Below are 24,663 nucleotides of genomic sequence, written 5' to 3' on the forward strand. Positions count from 1 at the left end.
TGGGCTGCTCCTCTCCAGAGCAGGGGGATCTGTGCTCCCTGCCCGTGGCAAGGCTGGGGCACAGCCCTCGCCACCCAGGACGGGGCTGTGGAGAGCAGCATCTCCCACTGCCTGTGCCAGGCACCAAGCAAGCAGCTCCCAGTGCAGAGGGAGCGAACGGCGCAGCTGCAGCCCGCAGCATCCTTCCCCTGCCACTCCCGCAGAGGCTGCGGGCTCAGCACAGCCTCCCCAGGCCTCTCTGCTGCTGGAGGGAAACCCCACAATTTCCGCCAGACTTTGGAAACAAATGCCCGAAACCCATTGCAAACACGGGATAATTTTAAATAGGAGAGCATTCCGCTTTGGTCGTTTTCCACCCTCTGAGCTACAGAAGCAAAACAGCCTGGCTCCTTATTCCTTTTATTACAAATAAGCATTTAATGACCCAGTCAGTTGCACAATTTTAGCCAAAACAAAAACATTTCAGGAGACAGAAAAGGCAGTTGTGCAGCTCAGGAACGATCCCCCACTGCAGAGGAGCAGCAGATCCTGGCCAGGGTTTGTTCAACACTGAGCACCATGCCTGGCTGAGCATTCCTGCAGCTTTCCCTGCTCAGCGCAGCTTTGCAGCGCATTTAAAACAGCCAGGAGGAAAGGGAGCGGGATCGATCACAGGCGGGATTCGGCAGCACTTAACCTGGTTTGGCACTGGACAACACGGAGTTGTACCCAACCAGGTGCGAGAGGCACAGCTTTCTCCAAACTTACTAGAGTTTTGAACATAGAACACTTCAGACAACTGAGAGACCTTCCCCTCTTCCTAATTCCCAAATTCCCAAAGACATTGCAGCAGAAGTCAGGAAAATCAAAAAGCAATTGCATTTCCCATCCTGGAACTGCAAAGCTGCACTTGTCATTGCCAGACAACACATGCCTACAGACTGCGCCGAGTAACACTGTGGGCAAAGCAGAAAGCCCTCCCTTGGGGACAGCGCAGCCGTTCCGCACCGAGGGCCAGGAGCTGCAAAGAGGGAAGCCCTCCCTCGGGAACAGCACGGCCGTACTGCACCGAGGGCCGTGAGCAGCTCCGCCGTGGAAAAAAGGAAACAGAAGGCTCCACTTCCAATCAAAGAAAAAAAGCACCATGAATGGCTCAGCCCAAGGCAGACCCACCGGAGCTGTTGAAGGCAGCACCTGACATCCATCCCACTCCTGCTCCTCCCCCTTGATGCAAGGAGTCGAAGTTTCCCAGCCCAGAGGCAGTACTGACAAAACTAGTAGAGAAAGGGCCAAAGGCTCCTTGGCTCCTTTTGGCAGCCAAGGCCTTTCCCAAAAGTTCTGCTCCCCCCTCAACATGATCCGGGTTAACTGCACCCCTGCAGAGCGGCATCACAGTTAGAGCTGATCCTGTTCCAGGTTAATTCCTCCACTGCAGGAAGTTTCCCCGTTACAGGCTCATTGCCAGCACCAAGACCCGGTGCCGAACATTTTAAATACAATTGAAAAAAAAAACCAAAACAAAAATGGAACAGAATGTGTACCCAAAAAAACAGCCTGCACACAGCTGAACAGACCCATCCTCTGCAGCACAGAGTGGCTCAGCAACACGCAAGCCCCCAAAATCTAGCCTCACCCACATAATTCCACCAGGAATAAAGACTGATGAGGGAGCAGAAAGACTGGAAAAAGCAACACAGCTGTCAGTGTCCAAGATACAAACTCATACCAGCGTTCCCAGGCACTGGGAAGGAAGCATGCAGCTGAATTTTTCTCCCCAGCACATCAAGTCCCACAGCCCCATGTGCTTCTGATGGCCCTGCTTTCTATCTGACTGAAGGTCTGGAGGGGCCGCACTGTGCTGAGCTCTCCTCCAGGAATAAACAGAACCCACATAGAAAATAAACAAAGGACAGAAGAGGTGAGGAAATACAGGGACAGGATTTCATAATAAAAATGATAAACCCCAAAGTTAAGGAAGCCCAGAGCTGACAGTGTTCAAGCTATTGCTGTAAGAATGCCTGGAGAATCTAATGAAGGTTCCTCTCTTCAACGAAGACACCTACAGAAAGAGGGAGAAAAGGCACAGGAATTACTGATGGGGAAGGGCAACGGGCTGGAGCTGCCCAACACATGGAGGTCCACATCTTATACATATCACCTGAGACAAACACAGCCCGTGGGGCCTGACAGTGCTCCTCTTCCAGGATAAAAGATGCTCGGCAGTTTTACAGGGCACAATGGCAACAGTGAGCCCCGTGACCCCAAGAGAGCATTGTGCAGTCAAGGAGTCGATGTTTAAATATAAAGTGTTGGCAGTGAGCACCTCAAGTTCTTCAAAGCACTGCTCATTCTCTTGCTGAAGGAAAACTTCACCCTGATGTCGCTATCAAGAGCTGAGCCAGGGTGTGTTCCGGCAGGCAAGGCTGGTCAGCAGAGAAGGGCCAAGACACGAATGCCAGCATTGCTTTCCTTACAGCATCCTCATCCAGGAACAACCCGCAAGCTGTTGGGTACCAATCCAGCACCCAGACCGGGCATGCTGCAAGTGCACACGATACGGTCTGCCAGCCCAAGGTTCAGGATAGCCTCAGCGTGACAAAAATGTACAGAGAGGGTTCCTCAGCTTTTAATTTGCTACTGCACCACAGCTGGAACAAGCAGACATCCAGCAACCCCAGCAGTCTGCACTGCCACAAGGCCTAGCCCCGTCACCAGGGCAGGGATGGGGAGCACAAGGCTGGGGCCAACCCCCGTTTTCATTCTGCTGTCCCAAGAGATGGGGAAAACGGCTGTTCCAAGAATGTTCTTTGGCAAAGGTGAGACATTGCTCCCCAAACACTGAAATTCATGAATGCAAGACCCCCTTGCTCAGATTTGCCTCCATTTTCAGGACCACGTGTTTTGTTTCTTTATTTGTGTTTAATCTCAGATTCCCTCATGTATTTTTATACTTTACCCTGTGTCACTTTGCTCAGTGAACACCCACCCCCTCCACGACCCTGAGCGCTTACACATCCCTCAGAGCTGAAAATGTGTGTGAGCACCAACACTTCTCACGGTAAGCCAGTTTGCTACCATCTGATGTGAAATGTTCAGATCCCAGGAGGAAAGACTGGGCAAGGTATATTTTTTTCATAACGAAAGAGGCTGAAGTCACTAAAACTTACCGTGAATCAGTCATGATTTACTGATGGGAACTTCAGCTCCGTTATCTCCAAGTCTGGTGAGCTGCTGCCACTCCTGTCACTGTAGGTGTCCCTGTAGGATTCAGAGAGATTTTGGTTTACAGACCAGGTTTTGCAGCAGGAATTCATGGGATTTGGTTAGCACCAAAATTCCCAGTGTAGCTGATCCTGTGGGATAAGGGCTGAGTCATCACCAATTTTAATGTTTGTGATCACAAAGAACAATCACATGTACAACAGGCTTTTTATGAGGTGAAGTTATTGTAAAGGAAATACAATAAACAGGGAATAGAACAGCTTATGGGTGGTGAACTACGCTCCTTTTCCAGCTTCCCAGTAACAGCCAATTGCTTTAATCCACTAAACAGCTTGTCCAGAATTAGAAAAGCGTTCAGATCGGAAGGGCCCTTGGGACACCATGTGGCAGGGACAGTGATCCGGCCAGACACGGCTGCTCGGGGCTTTATCCACTCACATTGCAAAATTCTCCAAGGGCAGAAACTGTGCAGCCTTTCTGGGCAACTCGCACCAATGTGTGACTGATCCGGTGGAGAAAGATTTTCTTTATATCCAGTCAGAACCTCTCTTATTTCAAATTATGTCCATTCTGTCTGATCATTCCACCACACACTTCCATAGAGACCCTGTTCTCACCCTCCTGTCAATGTTCTGTGGGTGCTGCCAGATTGCTCATAGGTCTCCCATAAAGTCTTCTCTTCACCAGAATGAATGAGCCCAGCTCCTTTGGCCTCTCTTCACTGGGAAAGGACTCCAACCTCCTGACCTCTGTAGTGGCCCTCCACTAAATCCTCTCCAGTTTATCCATGTTTCACTTGTACCGGGTGGCCCCAAACTGCACAGAATGTTTTAGACATCGTCTAACAAATGCCAAGTAAAATGATACAATCATATCTCTCCCATTGACTGGCTGTGCTTGCACCCACACAGCTGGATGCTGTTCCTCCTTCCTTTGCTGCAAGCGCCCACTGCGGGGCCACATTCCCTTTGCTGTTCCCCAAGACCTCACAGCAGAGGCCAGGCTACCACCACCAGTTTTAGACTGTAACTTATCCATGAGACTCTCTGTGACCACATTCACGTTACTCCAAAGCAGATCACATTGACTTAGGATGCTGCAGTACAGAGGGAACTTCAGCTCCTCTGCTCTGAAGGCCATTTCAAACAAAATGTGCAAAAGCAGGATATTAAAATATTCCTCAACCCTCAGAAGCATAGAAATGAGGCATCTTCACAGAAACTCAGAGCAGATCAGGCATTGTCCAGACACTGACACGGGAATTCTTGTGGTGCAGCTGCAGCACAGCTCAGCCCAGAAAGGCCAATCCTTCCCTTTTTGCAGCACTTTAGTTTCATACATTCAGTACTGCTTCTCTTGTACTTAGTCTGGGGTTTTTGTTTAGTGTGTGCTAGTGCTCCAGCTACACAAGGAACTCCTTAGTGTTCTCCTCTATGAGGAGCAAAATGAGTCACTACCAAAGTGATGTTTCTTGTTGCAGATGCCCACATCTGTCGAGTAGAACTGCATGGCTTTAGGGAGCAGCAGAAGGAAGCGGATGCACCATTGAGTCTACCCAAAACATGAATTGCTTTGCAAGCTGAGACGGAAAAAGCTTAAGTCAGCAGGAAAAAAGTTGCAATAATGAGGACCCATCTTTAAACCAGTAACAGGAATGAACTTCTTCATGACCACCCTCTACCTGGGGCTTATACAGGGAACACTGGAAAACCCCTTGAGGTCTCTATAATCTAAAGGAGAAGCTCCAGCTGCAGCATCCCTAACGTCTCTGACTGCCAACAGGAGACTGCAGTTATCGTCCCTCAAGCTGGGACCTCACCACAGGAGAGCTCTGTGGCACTAAATTCAATCGTAAAACTCACAACAAGAGGCGTCAACAAAATAGTGGAAAGAAGAGGTGCTGCAAATACTTCCTTGTCACCCCACAGTAACTCTGTGCTGAGAGGATTCTCTGGCTTATCCTGCAGGAGGAAGCACTGCCCTGTGAAATGTCTGGCTGGTGTCTGCTTCCGGCCTACCTGGGCGAGAGCCTGCAGCCCTTCTGTAGATAATGTGTGAGTCTTCCCGCAGATGCCAAGAGGAGGCCGAAGTATGGGGGAGATGGCTTAATCGGCCTGGAGAGGAATTCAGGGTGATACTGGACACCAACGAAGAAAGGATGCTCTACAAGAAAGAGACAGGAAATATTAATGTAAGGCCTCAAACTGTGGCTGAACTGATGATCAGTGTCGACACCCCAATGATGGGGAAGTGTCACTGCTACCCTGCCTCTTGTCGTGAAATGGACAGGTGCATGTGATTGGTTTTTTAGTGTAATTTTATGAATGGAATTGTTCTGAGGAAGTCTGGACTAAGCCCACATGAAAACCTGCTCCATTACCCTCTGAGAGCTTTCCCTCGTGAACACCCACACCCACATATCACTGAAGTACTCACCTTCCAACTCAACCACCTCCATTCGCTCTCCCTCCTCATCCTGGCCTACAAACTTCAAACCTTGCTCTTCAAAACACTTTTTCAGTTCTGGGTTGACCTGGAAGACCAGAAGCAAGAAAACTCATGATCTCCTGTGTTTGGATTACACAGAAACACTCGATAACTATGATAAGTTTTTTTACCTCAAACCTGTGTCTGTGTCTCTCCTCCAGGAAATCGTGATCTCCGTACAGCTTCCCTACACCAGAAGGAAGATGTTTTAGAGCAAATGCCAAACAGTTCTCAAAGTGTTTTAACAAGCTCGCATGAATAACAGCCATCAAAACTGGCCCTTCTGGATGGGACCAATTCACTGATTCTCTGTTCCACTACCAGTAGAAACTCTGCAAACACCGACCATTCACGGATGCTTTAACATCCCCAGGTCTCACTTCTCCATACAAACAACATATCCACATCATTCCCAGGAAATAGTTCCAAAAGAGGTAAGAAATGACTCACTCATGATTGAATTCTTGGTTTGGAAGAGTGTCCTCCTCTTGCCAAGCCTCATGGTCCCACCCATTTGCCCAGGATTGTGCTCTGGCATGTCTATGACCTGGGGAAAGCATTGAGAGAGGGAGGTGAGACTGAGGGAGGGATCAGTCCCAGGCACACATTAACAAGGGGAAAACCCCATATCCACACCAAAATCAGGCAAACTGACCCAAGGAACAGCCTTGACAAGGCCATCCCAGAGTTAGACGAGTTAGTCGAGATATTCCAGTGAAGGGTGTACAGAACACATGGAAGGTCTGCAGGAACTTGGGAAAGATTAGGAAAGTCTTAGTCAAAGCCTGCAGAGATCACACGCATTCACACTGTGCTATCATCAAGCTAAACATTAAACAAACAAGCACATTCACAGAAACAAATCCCCAAGGCAGGATCACTCATACTTTGATAAAATGACTGCATAAAGTTCTCTTATGAGAACTTTTTTCTTTGCATTTTAAGTTATAGCAGAAGCCAGTCATTATGGGGGATCCTGGACGAGGCACGCAGAGCCTGCAGGCTAAGAAATGCAGCTTCAGAAATCTGGCCACAAACGTTTCAAGGAACTCACATCTGCCTGTGTTAATTTCTGAGATCATAATTAAACAGTTATGCAGCGGAGCCTGGCTATTGCCAAGTCTTTACCATTTACTCCAAGAAACCAGTCAGCTTTCAAAATGCCCTTTAAGAACACTTTACCTCTTTGAAAATACCTTGCTTTATGAGAAAGTGTAATTAAAAATAAAATAACTATTAGTGTTTCACCTATAATCATCACTGCAATCTTCTACAAAGCAGCACCTGCCATGCAGTTAATGAGGCAAAGACATTTTCTCTTCAGATTAGTAAATGATGAAGACAGAATTAAAAGCCACAAGCATAATATCCAAGCTTCCAACTGTACCACAGATACATGCAGAAACCTGGCACAGTAAGGGTTCAAGTCTCCATGAACTCACCACGGGATGGGCAGTTTTGGGGTCGAATTCCGTCGAGTTGGCATCTGCAACGTCACAGTCAGTGATTAGAAACACGCAGTCCCCCACAGCACAACACACACCTCCAGGACCTCCCCCAGGTACATCCTCATCTCATCTCCGCTCCCAGCAAGGGCAGCCTGAGCTGTGCTGAGCCTTTTGCCAGCATGGAGCTGTCAGCTCTGCCCTGACAGCAGAAACAGGACTCAGGCAGCATGGTTTGAGCAGAATTCCCAAGACTGCCTAGAGGCTGCGATCTCAGGGCTCCCTATCCAGAGCAATCAGCGATAGAAATGAGGGTCATTCGGGAAGAGCACAGCTTCAGCAGTTCACAAAATTGTAAACAAAGCCAGGCAGGGGAAGGTGCCAGAATCCTTGGAGGAACAATTTTCCCCTGCCTTCACTACTGGCAAGACTCACAGTCAGGCTGAGAAACGAAACTCAGCGCTCTGTAAAGCGAGTTTTGACAACAGGGATCTGGTCAGTTCAATCAGTGGCACTCAGAAATCAATTCAACTCACTGAAGATGGTGCCACTGCCTGGCCAGCTGAATTGCTTTTTGGTCTTCATTCCCACAGTCTCTATCAGGAATCTTGGGTGTCTGGCACGGAAGGCACAGCTCCACTTAGCGGTTTTATTTAGGAGCTGAGCCTCACTCTAAGCAACAGAGTCATAAGCCTTACTGCATTGATTTGTATTTGAATAGGATAAGGGAAGTGCTCTTTTTCCTTTATTACTAGCCTAGAAAAAAATTAAATCTATCTAACAATAAAAAATTACAAGTTCCAGGTGTTTAAGAAGTCACAGGTATTACTCAAGCAATCAGAAAGGACCAGAACCCTAGCAGGGGTTTGTGCAATTACCTTGCCAGCCAAGAACACTGCGCGCAAACTCCACGACTGCTAACTGCATTCCCAGACAAACTCCTGCAGAAGGAAAGGTGGAACACAGATCAGTCAAGACCATGAGTGCTAAGCTGAAGCAAAGCACACAACCTCCACAGAGCAGTCCCAACTCAGGAAAACTGGGACAAGACAGACCTCTGACTTGGAATTAGGGGTCTGTTCACTCTGCACCAAGTAGTTTAGACAAGTCTTCCTCCACACTTCCCTTCCCCATCCACATTGCTCACACATTTCCAGTCTCCACCACATTCACTCTGTTTAAACACAGTCACATATTTCTTGGTGATCTTGGTGCCAAGATCACCACAGTCTCCTCCGGAACGTACTCTGAGACTCCTCCCCCTCATTACAGAGATTCCTCACCATCACATCCCAGCCAACCCCAGACACTTCAGAGCCAACTGCAAATGGCAGACGGCAGCTCTTTTCCCCAGTCTGGCTGAGGACAGATTGCTGCCCTCCTCAGCCAATTATTTTCACAACTACATTCCAGTTCCTGATGAAAATCAGTAACGCTCTGGCTGCAGACAAGGTTAGGCTGTTATTCAGCTCCTCCTCCCTATGGATGAAACAAGTTTCTCACCTAAGAAAGGTTTTTTCTGTTTTCTTGCCCAAGAAATAGCTTGAATTTTGCCTTCTGTCCCTCGAACACCAAATCCACCAGGAACCAGAACTCCGCTGCATGAAGATGAGAAGACTCCATTCACATGGGCTCACCAGCATGGTTCCCCCCAGCCATGCACCACCTCTTTCCCATAAATTCTTGGAATCACAAGACCTGACTCCTGAAAAGGGTTTTAAGGTGTCCTATATGGTAAGGCCATACTGCAGCACAGTTTCCATGTGACTTCACATAAGCAGTCACACAAAAATGTGACAGGATTTTCAGGGAAAAGTGTTATAAACGCACACATGACCTTCCCAAGAAACCAAATGCCGGTTACAATACTGGAATGGTTCTTGCTGCATGATCCCCACGCTCTGAGCCAAGCATACACACAAACACATTGCCCAGCCAGGCCCGTGCTGAGGGAGCCACGTGCAGCAGTGTCGAGCTGTCCTAACGGCAGGGACAAGAACACGGAACTCTGCAGGTTCTTCCCTCTCGTGCCACCCAGAGCCGGCTCCCCTGAGCGCTAACAAGGCCCACTCATTCTTGTTGTCAGAGCTAAGTCCTGGCACTCCTCTGCATCCTTAATGCTTGTTCCCTTCTCACGCTTTCCTCCTACAGAACTTCATACCACATTTACTTCTTCCCTTCTCTCTTTGGTTTTAAAAGCCTTTGCCAGTACCTATTGTTTCCTCGTATTTCCTCTCACTCTGTCTCCCCACTCAGTCTGTGCACATCCTCATCTGCATCACCCCCTCTACAGCTGCCTTTCACAAACTCCCCCACTTATTGAACTCTTCTCCATTTTACATCTTATCCCAGCTTTCCCTGCGAGGTGTTTGGGGCAAGGTCAGAGTGTGCTGGCACAGCGCCTAAGAAAAGAGTCTCCAACAAAGCTCTGCATTCCAGAGCTGCCAGCAGCTAAAAGTTTATCCAACATGCTCCAAAGAAGTGGCCAGAGTATAAGAGTCTTACTCAGCACCACACAGCTTCTGCCATGCTTCATGGTATCGGACAGGTTCCTCCTGCAGAGTATCTGGCTCCAAGTCAGCCGAGTCAATATACTGCGAAGAAATCCAAACAAGGATGATGAGATACTGCTGCAAGAGTGTACACGGTCTCCTTAATTCTCATTAAATTAAGATATTGTCACTCCTACCAGATAGCTCTGGACTTGTTTTCTATTGCATACTTGCTTCCGTTTTCTGGCCTGATTTCCTGTCCGCTATCTGACAAAACTGCTGTCCCCTGCCACCCAACCACCGATGTACAAACAGAAGCCCTGGGTTCTCCTACCTCCCGGCTCCACAGCTCAGCTGTGACACACACAAAATCCATGAGACCCAGACTCATTAAATGTGAAGCCTTAGTAGAGCTCAGTGTGATGGGAACACACACAGACAGAAACACACAGTTACACAGACAGGAACAACCACACAGCCAGAAAAACCTGAGTCACTTTCTCATCAAATGCACACTGATTTATCTTCAAGACGGAACAGGCAGGATATGGTGAAACACAGGTTGTTTTAAGGAAAGGATGTTATGACCAACACTAGATATAGAAAAAACCTGCAGATTTTCCAGTTTCTCCAGTTTTCAACATTCCAGTATCTCTGAATTCCATGTGTTCTGTAGTCTGCTGGCCCTTTCAAACAGCCAGGTTTGTGCAATCCCCTCGCCCCTTTTTAATGTTGTTTTTAAGCTGGAACACTGCTAACGGTTCTTGAACCCAACTCAGACCTTCGTGCACAGGGCTCGCAGAACCTTCTGAGCCACACAGAGACAGTGGTGTCAGGAACACCCCACGGATGCATCCACAGGGTTTTCCTTTCACCAGTCTGTTATAAAGCAAGCACCTATTTCTGTGACTCATTGGCATCATGAAACCACTGGATATTTTAAAAGTATATTTAAATGAGAGTATAACTGCTGGCAACAGATAAGTATTTCACCTCTTCAGGGCATCTAGCTACAACCAAGACCCTTTAAACAACTCTTAAAGGAGAGCCAAACCAGCAAACCTTAATAAAGCCTGAGGCAGAAGCATCATAAAACCTGCGAGTACCACAAGGTTAACAGCAACAACTCTAAATAAGGATAACTTTCAACAACTGTCAGAGAAATTAAAGCAAACAGTCCCCTCCTCAAACACATCTGCCTCATCACAGTTCAGCACACAACACTGAGCAGCGGAGTTCCCAGCAACCTCACACGTGTATCTTGTGTAGCTCACGAGATAAAAGGCTGGTTTGCTTTGAAGCTGTTTTACACCTGATAACAGATGTTTTGATGCTGCAACCCACAGACAAGTTCGGTGGCTGAACCAACTGTTGATGGGTTTGTGAAAAGCTCAGTTAAGATGGGTCACACAGGAGGTGGGAGGAGAAAGGGGGATTTCTACACCCAAGCACCCAGCCCTACCTTGATGTCCAGTTTGTGGTTGATGGCCAGGGCAGAATGCTCTAGCGCCTTAATAACAGACGCGTAGGAATCCGAAAACTTGGTGTATTTGCCAACCAGTGCAATGGAACACGTTTCGAGGAGACGGTCATACCTAAAGGCAAGGGTTATTTAGTCAGTGATAGGAAATGGGTGCAAGAATCACTTACATTCTATTGAGTTTTTCAAGTAATACAGTTCGGCTCTCGAGAGTCTGCCCAACCAGAGATGATGACTTTGGAAGTGATGACGTTTTATAATAATTACGGCTCTAAAATGTCAAAGCAAGATTAAAAGAAAAAAAGAGACAAGAGAAAAACAGTCACAGAAACTCATGAATAAATCAACTCATCCCTCCTCTTGCTAAAAAGCCGTTTTGATCCAAAATGTCTTTTCAGGAAGCTGATTTAGATTCAAAATCTGCAGTAAACTATTAGGAGAGAGAAGCAAAGCACAACTTTGCCTGTTTACACTGTACAGCATCCTCCCACGCTCATTGACTGTGTTCATTTCAGCAGCAAGAAATGCAGCAAGGAATTCCAGAGCCCCAAAGTTGTCCTGCCATCACTTCCAACTCCCAGCACCCATCAAGATGGGTTTTATGCAGCATTCTCAGCTCCAGCTAAGAGATTATTTCAAGTTTCTTTCAGAATTGCCAAGTACCTTCAGACAAGTTGATTTCCAAGAGCTTTCCCCACCAAATGGCAGTGTTATTGACAGTGGTGGCTCGTGTCGGGCACGTAACAGGGAACAGCTAGATCTTCAAAATCAGTTTCTTATAAGGGCTATTTCCCATAAGAAGAAATAGGGAATTGTGTCCAAGGAGTCTCGGACAGAACAGTTAGGAAAGAGTTGCTCTGTTCACTTGCTTTAAAGCATACTCAAAAGGGACACTTTCACTGACACCCTGATGGCTTCTACACATCACTAAAAGAGGTTGTCAGTGTTTTGTAATGTCACTGGGGTTTTCTGCATAGAAGGGAAGGCAGAGCTGTCCACCTTTTAACTACTTCAAACCAGTTTTGACACAGACAGGGAACTACCAGTACAAGATAAGGAACTCCATAACATTTACGTCACAGGATTTTATGAGGAAATGCTGAGAGAGTTGGGGTTGTTCACTCTAGAGAGGAGAATGGTCTGAGGAGAGGCCTTCTGGTAGTGAGAGGGGCTACAAGAAAGCTGAGGACAGATTTTTGAGCAGGACCTGTAGCAACAGGACAAAGGATAATCGTTATAACCTAAAAAACCAGAGATTTGGACTAGATAAGGAAGAAATTCTTTTACACTAAGGGTGGCAAAACACTGGCCCAGGTTGCCTAGAGAGGGGGTAGAGGCCTCATCCCTGGAAACATTTGAGGCCAGGTTGGACTGGGCTTTGATCTGTTTAAAGATGTCCCTGCTCACTGCAGGAGAGCTGGCCCAGATGACCTTTAAAGGTCTCCTCCAACCCAAACCATCCTGTGATTCTATGACTCTCACATTGAAGAACTGTTTTATTTCAAATAATTGACCATCTGGGAAGAAAATCCAAATTCTGTACAGCAAAAAACACTTGAGGAACACGAAGTAACACTCAGCATGTAAGAAGAGAAACTAATCCAGAGCCTTGGCACAAACCAGGCCCAGCAGCACAGCTCACCTGTCTGCCATCTCCTTCCACTTCATCAGCATCCTCCTGGGCTGCCGCTCAATGGGGAGGTCCAGCCTGTGGCTGAGGTAGTCAACAACCCCCTGCTCCTCTAACAGCAGAGGAACCCGGTAGATGGAAGAGACATCATGCACACAGATGACCTGTCCGTACAACATGAATGCCATTAGAACAGATATAAGTGCTGTGCAATCGTTTTCAGACAGATATTCAGAGAGCTTCTGTCTCTGACAGATGACCACACGACCACTTGAACTTCCAGGAAATAACATCTGCCAAGTAATGTACCTACACAGGAATAGCTGAACGCTACCTTCCGCACAACGGAAAAGGTCACCACGCTTCAGTACTTCCCAGGCATTGCTGCTGGCTGAGGCTGCTTGGGAAGGGCTATAATGCAATAACCTAGCAGCAGTCAGCTGCTCTCCAAGTTATGTGAGCACACAGCAAAGTTCAAAGAACACTGCCAAGAGACTTCTGTGATACTCTCCTCAGTGTTCCTAACCTACAGGTTATCTGTCCAAAAGCCCAACTTCCCTCTTTCCCAGCAATGTCATTCTCACTAAGGGCTCCCAGTTTGATTAAAGCCCAAGGGAAATCTGTGATCTTGATACAGCAATATGCTTTGCAGGGCATCCTTCATCCAACTTAGGACTGAACAGCTACAAGCAAAGAATTCTTAGGCCAATGAAGAATATCTGCATCAACGGTTCTAGTTCCCTGAACTGGGCTTTCTCAGAAAAGGGAAGGCGCTCTGGACATCTGCCCATCAAGGAAGAGGCTGCACTTCAAGGATCAAAAATACACTTGCACAACTAATTTTAAATTGTCATTTCTCTTGATTCAAAAATGCAAGCAGCGTTCAACATCATGCAGTAAAACCTTATAGGCTGCACATTTTCCTCCTTACAGTAAATAGCATTTACTTCTCAATTCAAGCACAACTGCAGGCAGAGAAATAACAATGTAAAATTGAATTAAACTTCCTGGAAAGTGACCAACAACAGCCAACTCACACTCAGCTCCTGGACAACAAGAGGTACATGTTGTACTGCTGACACATCAGCATTGTTGCCAGCTAATTATGAAGGTAATACTTGAAACTGCAAGACTTGGTTTGAGCTCGTTGCAGAGGAAATTAATAAAAATGACTTGACAGAGCCTGGACTTGTGAAGTGAGATTTAGTCTTTCACAAAACCCCAAAATATTTCAAGCTCCAGCTAGGTTGGAAAATGCTCACATCTAGCCTACAGATGGTCTGATTGCTTTCCTCAGACCAGTGCTGTGCAGGGTAGTCTCGGTATAAAAAGAACCATGCTAAGATGGAATTTTTGTACATCGCTACATTCACATGCTTCTCCCAAATCCCATTTCAACTTTCCTGTGCGATCTCTCCCTGTGGAATCTTTGTCTGAAGAATAATAACATGAAGAGGGCAGTATACAAAATACATTCCTGGATCTTTTAACCTAATTTGGAAATTACTCTTTGGCCTCTAAATATTGAAAAATCTCATTCCTCTGTATTCCCAGGAGGAACGTGGAGGGAAACCTAATGTCAAACCCAGCTACTCAGAAAATACCTTGGATTCCATGGAATTCTCTAAGCCCATGCTAAATGCCTTAATAAAAACCAGGGCGTTGGCATAAAAAGAACACTTTTTGCAATGCTTACATATGGAAGGAATGCAGGTAAGACAAAGCAGCAAATGAATTATGCAGCTTACAAAAGATACAGCTAGAACACAAACCTGCTACGCTCAGATGAAACTGCACTCACCATTTGACAAACAGCTAGAATATTTATTGCAAGGAAGCGCAGACAGCAATCCTCACCTGTTCTGGTTCAACATGACAGAACATGGAAATCTTTTCTTTTACTGAGGTATCCAGTGGAGTGGAGCACCTGCAAACAATCTAAAAGAACAGCAACATCAAGGCTGTGAAGCAAACACAAGTACTCAGACATTCATATCACAAACCTGGGAAAAAAGCTGTCTTTTCAGTCTCTGTGACTAGGGAAACAACCCAACTCAATTCCCTTTACTTTTTCGCTACCAACACACAAGAGCTCTCAACCTAAGCATTAGTTAGGCTAGAATGTCGTTACAATATGCCAGTACTGCATTTTTAGATGCAAAGCCATGCAGCAAACCTTACCAGATCTGGGGAGAGACCAAGACCTCTGAGTTCACGAACACTGTTTTGGGTGGGTTTAGTCTTCTGCTCTCCCGTAGAGCTTGGCTGGTCAGAGAAGAGCAGACGTTGGTGTATCAAATTACAATGGTATGTAGCAATGATTCATCAAGCTAATGAGGACTCTGCACCTCATTCATCTTGTAAAAATTTTGACTCAGTTCTTAGATAATTCACATGAACTTTAAACACTTCCGCACACCATCACTTTAATCTCCAAGACTGAAAGCAAGGAGCAGAAATCAGAGTCCAAGCCTGTTCAGTAAGTACATGTGCATTATAGTGAGGGAAGCAGAGATCCAGGTTTTTATCCACTGCTCTCTCCACATACACAACACTTTATATTTCTGATTCTTTTCTCTGTGAATCACCTGGTCTGGACAGGAGGGAAAGAACGAAACAGAAGAGAACAAAGACTGATGTGCACTCCAGTAACTCTATCAAACCGCTCAATCAAACCCCTCTCCAAGACAGGGAATATTCACGCTCTCTACTACTGTTAACATAACCAGGGAAGAATTTTCTTTAGCAGTGTAGAGGTTTTTGTTTGCTGAAGACTGTAAAGTGTCTTCAAAACCAGAGCAGATAACATAGATGAGGTTCTATCAGGCATTACATAGCATAAAACACCTCCATATGCTTTTGGTATTAACCAGAGTTCATCCCACCTACTTGGGCACAGAAGGATATTTTATTTCTTTGCGATTCCTAATTAACTGATCCTTATCACAGCAGTGCTTCGTATGTGAGAACCTATGAAACTGCTGTTAAAGATCAAAACACACATTAAAAATATTGTCTAGGGGAAAAAAACCCAAACAGATTGTGTTTCAAAACACAGTACTCTGTTTTGAAATTACAAAGTAACCCAACCTATGTAAATCTGGGAGGTAGGAGGGCACACAGCAACAGGAATAATAAAGTAGTCCAGAAAAGCTTGGAATATGATGTTATTGATAAGTCCAAGCAGCTGTGGACTCTGGCTGTATCACTGAATTTTACAGTAACTTTGCAGAAATGAAAGGCTATGCAAATGAGGGGGAAACTGGAAGTTTTAAGCCCTAGAATGCAAGTTGACCTGCAAAACCTAGGAGAGAATTCCAGAGAGAAAATGAGCAAAACTGCATTTCCTGCAGCTCCCAACGGGTTATTACACATTTACACACTTTGAGAAGTCTTTGTTCACTTCTTAAACCTTTTTAAATACCTAACCATTCTAACCAACTATTCTCTGTATTTCTCCAGAAGTTTCTATACCTAGAACTATAAATGTAACACTGCCTATTTAGCATTTCAGAAACATATTTAGAAAGCGAGTTTTGGATTGTGGAAGCCTTTGACTCCCAAAACATCTTGGGTCCTTACCTGGGGAACTAGACTGACGTGAATGTTACAGAAATTCTCCCTTTTGACTTTGAACTGGAACTGGCGGAAAGCTTCAATGAAAGGCATACTTTCAATGTCACCTACTGTCCCTCCAAGCTAAAAAAGACAGGCATTTAGAATTAAAGTCAGTACCAAAACACCGTCTACTTTATACACCAATATGTACCAAAACATACATAAAAGGATACTAAAACATCTCCCCAGCACTTCTCTTAAATCCCATAAATGAATATCAACACAAATATGGAAAGCATCAGGATTTGTCAGTTGTGCATACCACTTCCACAGCCTCCAATCTACCCCAACTATTATTTTATCTTCACATTTTCCCAAAAAAGAAAAAGGCACAAGAAAAACACTTTCTCATATGGGCAGCGCCTCTTCAGAGACATTAGCTTTACCTCTACTCTTTCTTCAGTGAAAGGATTGAGATGTTAAAGTAATCGTTTCATTTGCAAACATTAGGTGGCACTGAGAAGCAATATTTCTGTTACATTTTAGCGAATACACAAAGTAGGTTTGGACACACACATTCTTTGGAGTACTGACAGCCTCCCACGTGTTGTCAGTGCCTGCTGGGGACTTCAGCATCCAGGCTCCCGGATCCTGGACAGAAATCAGCCCTGCAGCTGCAGGACAAGTCCCAGGTCACCACGACCCTGGAACTCTGACATGCTCCCTCTCTCCTGGCAGCAGGATGGCCCATACAGTGCACAGGACACTACTCGGGCCATTCCCTTGTCCAGATCTGTGCTTGAACCAGTTACTCCAAGGCTCCAAGCACTGCTGAGGGAAGAGAACTCTTTCCGGAGGGTGATTTACCTCCCTCTATCTACTAAGGAAGAGGGCACATCCTAATTAACTTCAAGTTTAACTCAGAATAGAAAGTTATGAGAGCTAAAATAATTCACCTAATACAGACAGCAAAGCATCCCAAAATCATAACAGTCCAAGACTTAAGCCTTCCTTCGTGCAGATTCAAATGCAAAGTGTTCAAAAGATTACACTGAATAAATGCTAACAAGGGGGATTTTTAACCAACTCAAAGTTGAACGTTACTGTAAGCAATTTCATTATGCAAAATATGGACACACAGAATCATAGCAATCACGGAATGGTTTGGGTTGGAAAGGACCTCAAAGCCCATCCAGTTCCACCCTCCTTGCCATGGGCAGGGACACCTCCCACTGGATCAGGTTGCCCACCCAACCTGGCCTTAAACACCTCCAGGGATGGGGCAGCCACCACTGCTCTGGGCCAGGCCTCCCCACTCTCATCATGAAGAATTTTTTCCTAATGTCTAATTAAATCTTCCCCCTTCCAATTTAAAACCATTCCCCCTCATCCTATCATTACAGGTCCTTATAAAAAGCCCCAGCCCAGCTTTCCTAGAGCCCCTTTCCATACTGGAAACTGCTCTAAGGTTTCCCGAGAGCTTTGTCTTCTCCAGGCTGAACAATCCCAACTCTCTCAGCCAGTCACACGGGTCAGTTGCCTCCATACAAGAAGAAAACTTTTTTTTTTTTTTTTAAGAGCTACAAACCTCAATGACACAAACTTGGGGTTCAATGCCATCTTCATCCACAGGAATCCGTGCCTGCCTCATTACCCATTCCTGTATTGCATCTGTGATGTGGGGAACAACTGAAAACGAAACCCAGGCAAGGGTTAAAGCCTCAGCCCATGCACATTTCTCCTTCTAACCCATTACAGAGCAAATTACTGAAAATAACAAGCCAGTGCTTCCCAGATTACTTGAGCACTGACTTGTCTCTTTAAAGCATGCATTTTTTAAGTCATTATTCTTGGCCACAATTTTCAGGAGAAGTGCCTTGGCAGGAAATGCAATCTTGCCTCAATTTAAACTCATGTAAGCAATGCTTCCTTTATGCTGGGAGATTCAAGTACAAACAGTTCTTTGCTCTAAGCACTGAGTGTTACTCTGTTTTAAACTGTCTGTAAAAGCCCTTATCCAAACCAGCTGTGGAGGATGCTTAAAAAGGGGAGGGACTGATCTTTTTAACATCACGAGGACAGCATTTAACAAAGAGCTTAAGTCTGGACGGAATAAAAAAGCATCCAACCAGGACAGCAATACAAAATATATTTTGAAGGATCAGAAAAGAAGCTCCTTGTTACCTTGAACAGTTTTGCCGAGGTAGTCTCCCTTCCTCTCCTTGTTGATGACATACTGGTAGATCTTCCCAGTAGTCAGATTGTTGTCCTTGGTGAGCCGGATATCAAGGAAGCGCTCATAGTTACCAAGGTCCAGGTCCACTTCTCCTCCATCATCCAGCACAAACACCTCCCCTGTGACACACAGAAAAAGGCAACATCAAGGGGAAATGGTCCACTACAGCAATTTTGCCTGTGACGAGCTGGAAGAATTCAACACAAGGAAACATTCTTTGACTGCCACAGCAAGTTTAGGAGTGGCTAATAAAACCAAAAGCCTTACATAAGAAACAGGACTCCCATACTGAGGACTGAATCCCTTGAGCAACAATAAAAGACCAGACAGCTCATCTCTGCTGTTTGCTGTTGGCATGCTCAGCCCCATGTCAGCCTGGAGCCACTCACAGGCTCAGCTTGCAGGTCCCCCACACAGGACCAGACACAAACCCTTCTGCCATACAAAGGAGCTGGTTCCTTCCAGGCAAAGGCAGCCCTGGAATGTAGCTCAGGGGCCACTAACCGTGCTCATATGGGGAGAAAGTGCCCGCGTCGATGTTGATGTAGGGGTCGATCTTGATGGAGGTGACATGCAGCCCACAGGACTTGAGGATGGTGCCGATGCTGCTGGCGATGATCCCCTTGCCGATGCCCGAGATCACCCCGCCCGTGACCAGGATGTACTTCATCTGCCTTGCTGCCGGGAAGGACACCCCTCAGCCAGGGCTCTGCCCCCTGCTATTCCTCTCTGTGACCACGCCTCACACTGACCCCCCACCTCATTCCCCTCTCTGAGACCCCCTGTCAATGACCCCGCTGTTCCTGTCAGTGATCCTCTGCCCTGTGACCCCCTCATTGCCCTCTCCGAGACTCCTCTGTCAGTGAGCCCACCGTACCTGTCAGTAATCCCCTTGCTCTCAGTGAACCCCTTCATTGCCTTCTCTGTCAGCACCCCCTCCCAGCGACTTCCCCAACTGTCCAGTCAGTGAGCCCCACTCAGTGATCCCCACCCCACCATCCCCCGGCTCTGTCAGCAGCCCCTACTCTCTCAGCAACCCCTCTCAGTGACCCCCCACTCCCTGTGACTTCTCTCATTCCCCTCTCTGTCAGTGAGAGGGGCCCCCCTTCAGTGACACCCACCACCATTCCCTTCACTATCAGCAACCCCCCGCCCCATTCCCCCTCTCTGTCAGTGACTCCCTCTAAGCGACCCCCACTCTCTCAGTGACTCCTCACAATTCCCATCAGCAACCCTCCCTTAGTGACCCCCACTCTCTGAGAGCCCCCACCATTCCTCTGTGACCCCTGAGTGGCTCCCAATTCTGTCACTGACCCCTTCCCTCAGCGACCCCCAGCACCACCATTCCTTTCTCTATCAGCCCCCCACAATTATCCCTCTCTGTCAGCGACCCCTGCATCCTCAGAGACACCCCACTCTGAGACCCCCTCTCCCTCACAGAACCCCCTCCTCCCAGAGAGCAGCCCCCCCTCCTCTCAGACATCCCCCTTCTCTATCAGAGACCCCCCTCTATCAGAGACCTTTCTCTGAGACTCCCCTTCCTCTCCTAGAGACCCCCTCCTCCTCTCAGAGCCCCCCTTCTCTCAGGCATCCACCACCTCTAACAGAAACTCTTCTCTGAGACTCCCCCTCCTCTTTCACAGACTGCTCCTCTCTGACCCCTCATTCTCTCAGACCCACCCTCTCTGAGGCCACCCCCTCTTTCAGATCCCTCCTCTCAGAGACCCCCCCTTCTCTCAGAGACATCCTTCCTCTTCTTTGAGACCCCCCCCCACAGAACCTCCTCCTCCCAGAGAGCAGCCCCCCTCCTCTCAGACATCCCCCCTCCTCTCTCAGAGACCTCCCCTCTATCAGAGACCTTTCTCTGAGACTCCCCCTCCTCTCTCACAGACCCCTCCTCTCTCAGAGACCCCCTCCTCCTCCCAGAGCCCCCATTCTCTGACATCCACCACCTCTATCAGAGACCCTTCTCTGAGACACCCCCCCTCCTCTTTCACAGACCGCTCTTCTCTCAGACCGCCCCTCCTTTCTCTCAGACCCCTCATTCTCTCAGAGACTCCCCCTTCTCTAAGGGCACCCTCTCTTTCAGACCCCTCGTCTCAGAGACCCCCCCTTCTCTCAGAGACATCCTTCCCCTCTCAGAGACCCCCCCCTTCTCTGAGACCCGCATCTCTCTCAGAGACATCCCTCCTCTCTCAGAGACATCCCCCTTCTCTGAGGAACCCACCTCTCTCAGGGACCCCTTCTCTAAGACCCCCCTCCTCTCTCAGACTCCCTCCCCTCAGAGACACTTCCTCCTCTCTCGGACACCTCCTCTCTCAGAGACCCCCCAGAGATCCCCCTTCCTCTAACAGAGACCCGCCGCCTCAGAGAACCCTCCTCCTCTCAGAGAACCATCCTCTCTGAGAGACCCTTCCCCTCTCAGATTTCCCCACTCCCAGACCCCATCTTCAGGAGACTCCCCCTCTGTGCCCCGTCCATTCCCGCCAACCACTAAGCACCGCCCCCCGCGATTCCCGCCCGCTAACGCATGGCACCCCCGTTCCTTCCCGCATGGTCTCGCCCTCCCCTCACCTGTGCCCGCCGGGCGGGAGGGGGCGGCGCGCGGAGGGTGCGGGGCGAGGGCCGGGGCGCGCGCCTGGCCGCTGCCAGCCGGCTCGGCAGGGAAGCGCATGGGGCCGGCGCGCGGCGGGGCGCAGGCGCGGAGCGAGGAATGCGCCTGCGCGGAGCGGGCCGGGGGGCGGGCACCACGCCGGAACGCGGGATGGGCGCGTGGGCGGAGCCTGGAAGGACCAGAAGCAGTGGGCGGGGCAATGGATAGCGAGTGGGCGGAGCCAGGAGGAGTGGGTGTGATCAGGACAGTGGGCTGGGCCATGAGCGACTGGCTGGGCGGGGCGGGTGGGGCCATGTTTGGGCGGGGTCAGGACCTGTGGGCGGGGCCAGATGGGCCGTGCGTGTTGGGCGCGAACGGGCGGTGCTAGGAGGGTTGCACGGGGCGGAGTAAGAGTACCCATAGGTGGGCGGGGCCAGGAAAGGGCGGTGCCGGGCAGGGTGGGGCAGGGCCAGGTGCGTGGGTGGGGCGGGGCCGATAGGGTGGGTGGGGCTGCACTCATGAGGAGGGGTGCAGGTTGGGTGGGCGGGGCTAGGAGAGGTGGGCGGGGCAAGGGCAGTGGGCGCGGCCATGGGGTGAGCAGGGGCAAGGGCAGTGGCTGGGGCCATGGGCGGGGGGGTGGGCACCATGAGCGGTGGGAGGGACCAAGGGACCATGGGCGGTGCTGGGGATGGACGATGGGGCAGCGGTGGGCGTGGCCAGTGACGATGGGCGGGGCCAGTTGCGCTGGGCGGGGCCGGGATTGGTGGGCGGGGCCAGTGGCAGTGGGCGGAGTGTGGGTGGTAGCCGGTGCCAGAGGCAGTGGGCGGGGTCAGGGACGATGGGCGGGTCCGGGAGCAATGGGCGGGGCTATGGGAGATGGGCGGGGCCGGGGCGGTACTGGTCCTCCCCTCCCTTGCCCAGTGCATCGACTGCAGGATCAATGAATGGTCTGGTTTGGAAGGGACCTCAAAGCCCACCCAGTTCCCCGCTCTGCCATGGGCAGAGATACACCGCACACTGGGAGCTGCGAAGGGCAACCAGAGGCGGCTGAGGGACCCGCGTCTGTTTAGCCTGGGGAAAAGGAGGCATGGTCTGTGCATGTCTCAAAGCAGTGCTCCCATGTTGGTGACAAACACCTCCAAGAGGAAGGGCCTGCAAAGCAGCTGCCACCCGGGGGTGTCGATGACTCCTGAAATGGGGAAAGCTGGGACGTTCGGAGCAGCCCTGGAGCATCTCGGCCTCTCCATGAGCCACCCGGCACCTGCGGCCACAGCACGCACACGGCCCTTGGCAGCATTGGTGGGCTCTGTAAGCCCTCATCAGATCCATCGCCTTCCTTACAAAAGGTGTTGGAAGTTGGGGAAGGGGCTGGAGAACCAGCTTTGTGAGGGGCGGCTGAGGGACTGTTCAGTCAGGGGAAATGGAGGCTGAGGGGAGACCCCATCATTGTCTACAACTGCCTGAAAGGAGCTGTAGGTCTCTTTACCCAAGTGACAGGTGATAGGGTGAGAAGAAATGGCCTCAAGTTGCACTGAACTCAGGGGTCGGTGCTGGGTCCAGCCCTGTTCAATGTCTCTATCAATGACCTGGATGAAGGCATCGAGTGCACCCTCAGCAAGTTTGCAGATGACACTAAGCTGGGTGGAAGTGTGGATCTGCTGGAGGGTAGGGAGGCTCTGCAGAGGGATCTGAACAAGCTGGACCGCTGGGCCGAGACCAATGGCATGAGGTCCAACAAGGCCAAATGCCGGGTCCTGCACTTGGGGCACAACAACCCTGTGCAGTGCTACAGACTGGGGGAAGAGTGGCTGGAGAGCTGCACGGAGGAGAAGGACCTGGGGGTAATGGTTGACAGCGACTGAACATCAGCCAGCAGTGTGCCCAGGTGGCCAAGAAGGCCAACGGCATCTTGGCTTGGATCAGAAACGGCGTGACCAGCAGGTCCAGGGAGGGGATTCTCCCTCTGTACTCGGCACTGGTGAGACCGCACCTTGAGTACTGTGTTGAGTTGTGGGCCCCTCACCACAAGAAGGATGTTGAGGCTCTGGAGTGTGTCCAGAGAAGAGCAATGAAGCTGGTGAGGGGCTGGAGAACAAGTCTTACGAGGAGCGGCTGAGAGAGCTGGGGTTGTTTAGCCTGGAGAAGAGGAGGCTGAGGGGAGACCTTATTGCTCTCTACAACTGCCTGAAAGGAGGTTGTGGAGAGGAGGGAGCTGGGCTCTTCTCCCAAGTGACAGGGACAGGACAAGGGGGAATGGCCTGAAGCTCCACCAGGGGAGGTTCAGGCTGGATATCAGAAAAAAATTCGTCACAGAAAGAGTCATGGGGCACTGGAACAGCTGCCCAGGGAGGGGGTGGAGTCACCTTCCCTGGAGGTGTTTAAGGAACGGGTGGATGAAGTGCTTAGGGACGTGGTTTAAGGGAGTGTTGGGAATGGTTGGACTCGATGATGCCGTGGGTCCTTTCCAACCTGGTGATTCTATGATTCTATGAACCCAGGATTCGAGGTGCAGCTGCACCAGCACCGAGTGCAGGGGATGATCCCTACCCTGCTCCTGCTGGACATCCCATGGCTTATCCCAGCTAGGATGCTCTTGGCCTTCTTGGCCACCTGGGCCACTGTTGGCTCATGTTCTCAGGTCTTGCCCCGCGGTGGCTGCGCTGTGTCTTCTCCAGGCTCATCCACTAGATGGTGAGATTGGGCAGCAAAAGGAGAGTTTCTGCGGAACAAAGGGCCAGACAGTGGGGACAGGCTGGGGACCTCGGAGCTGACCCCGGCACCACATGTGCCCTGTGGGCTGCTGGGGTTCGGCAGCGCCCTTCTGGGTCTGTAGTTTGTCCCACTGGAACTGAGGAATTGTGATCCTTCCTGGTAGGTCTCGATTCTTTCAGGCAGGGTTGCTTCACCTTCAGACCTCTTCCCATCTATATTTTTCTCCATGAAGAAGAATCTCTTTCCTAGGGAGCAAGGAGTGAACCCACTGAGGTGCCATGGAGCTCAGCTGTACTTAGAAGGAACCGTTTTGTCAATGGGCTGTGACCCAGTGAGAAGATACCACCAGACCCTGGGCCAGGATCTCTCCACTCTCACAGCTGAAAACATTCCCCCTCACCATCTCCCTGCACTCCCTGATCAAGAGCCCCTCCCCAGCTTTCCTGGAGCCCCTTTCAGGGATGGAAGCTGCTCTAAGGTTTCCCCTCAGCCTCCTCTTCTCCAGGCTGAACAACCCCAACTCTCACAGCCTGTCATTGTATGCTCCAGCCCTTGGATCATCTCCATGACCTCCTCTGGACTAGCTCCAAAAGCTCCGTGTCCTTCCTGTGCTGAGGACTCCAGAGCTGGACACAGGGCTCCAGATGGGGTCTCACCAGAGCGGAGCAGAGGGGCAGAATCCCCTCCCTTGCCCTGCTGGTCCCATGGTTTGGATGCAGCCCAGGACATGGTTGGTTTTTGGGCTGCAAGCACATGTTGCTGGCTCTTGTGGAGCTTCTCATCCCCCAGCACTCCAAGTCCTTCTCTTCAGGCCTGCTCTCAGTCCATT

The 24,663-nt window shown here is 49.4% G+C and overlaps 1 protein-coding gene across 2 annotated transcripts; it reads right to left on the bottom strand.

The window, feature by feature from the left end:
- Window positions 1-388: 388 nt before the first annotated feature.
- On the bottom strand, window positions 389-21,261 carry CTPS1 (CTP synthase 1). Of its 2 annotated transcripts, none has more exons than XM_054086531.1 (19): window positions 21,104-21,261; window positions 19,034-19,207; window positions 18,478-18,648; window positions 17,882-17,982; window positions 16,318-16,434; window positions 14,917-15,000; window positions 14,593-14,673; window positions 12,748-12,899; window positions 11,088-11,220; window positions 9,639-9,727; window positions 8,637-8,731; window positions 8,012-8,074; window positions 7,131-7,174; window positions 6,139-6,235; window positions 5,820-5,875; window positions 5,638-5,734; window positions 5,220-5,364; window positions 3,147-3,237; window positions 389-2,038 (listed from the first exon to the last, which is right to left on the bottom strand). In XM_054086531.1, the coding sequence occupies exons 1-18, from the start codon at window positions 21,201-21,203 to the stop codon at window positions 3,153-3,155; spliced, it is 1,884 nt and encodes a 627-aa protein (XP_053942506.1). In that variant the 5' UTR covers window positions 21,204-21,261; the 3' UTR covers window positions 389-2,038; window positions 3,147-3,152. The 2 variants fall into 2 exon arrangements, with proteins under 2 accessions (XP_053942506.1, XP_053942508.1); XM_054086533.1 differs by having other exon boundaries at window positions 19,034-19,203; window positions 21,104-21,244.
- Between the last annotated feature and the right edge of the window lie 3,402 nt (window positions 21,262-24,663).

Source organism: Cuculus canorus, chromosome 22, assembly GCF_017976375.1.
Source record: "Cuculus canorus isolate bCucCan1 chromosome 22, bCucCan1.pri, whole genome shotgun sequence".
NCBI lineage: Eukaryota > Metazoa > Chordata > Aves > Cuculiformes > Cuculidae > Cuculus > Cuculus canorus.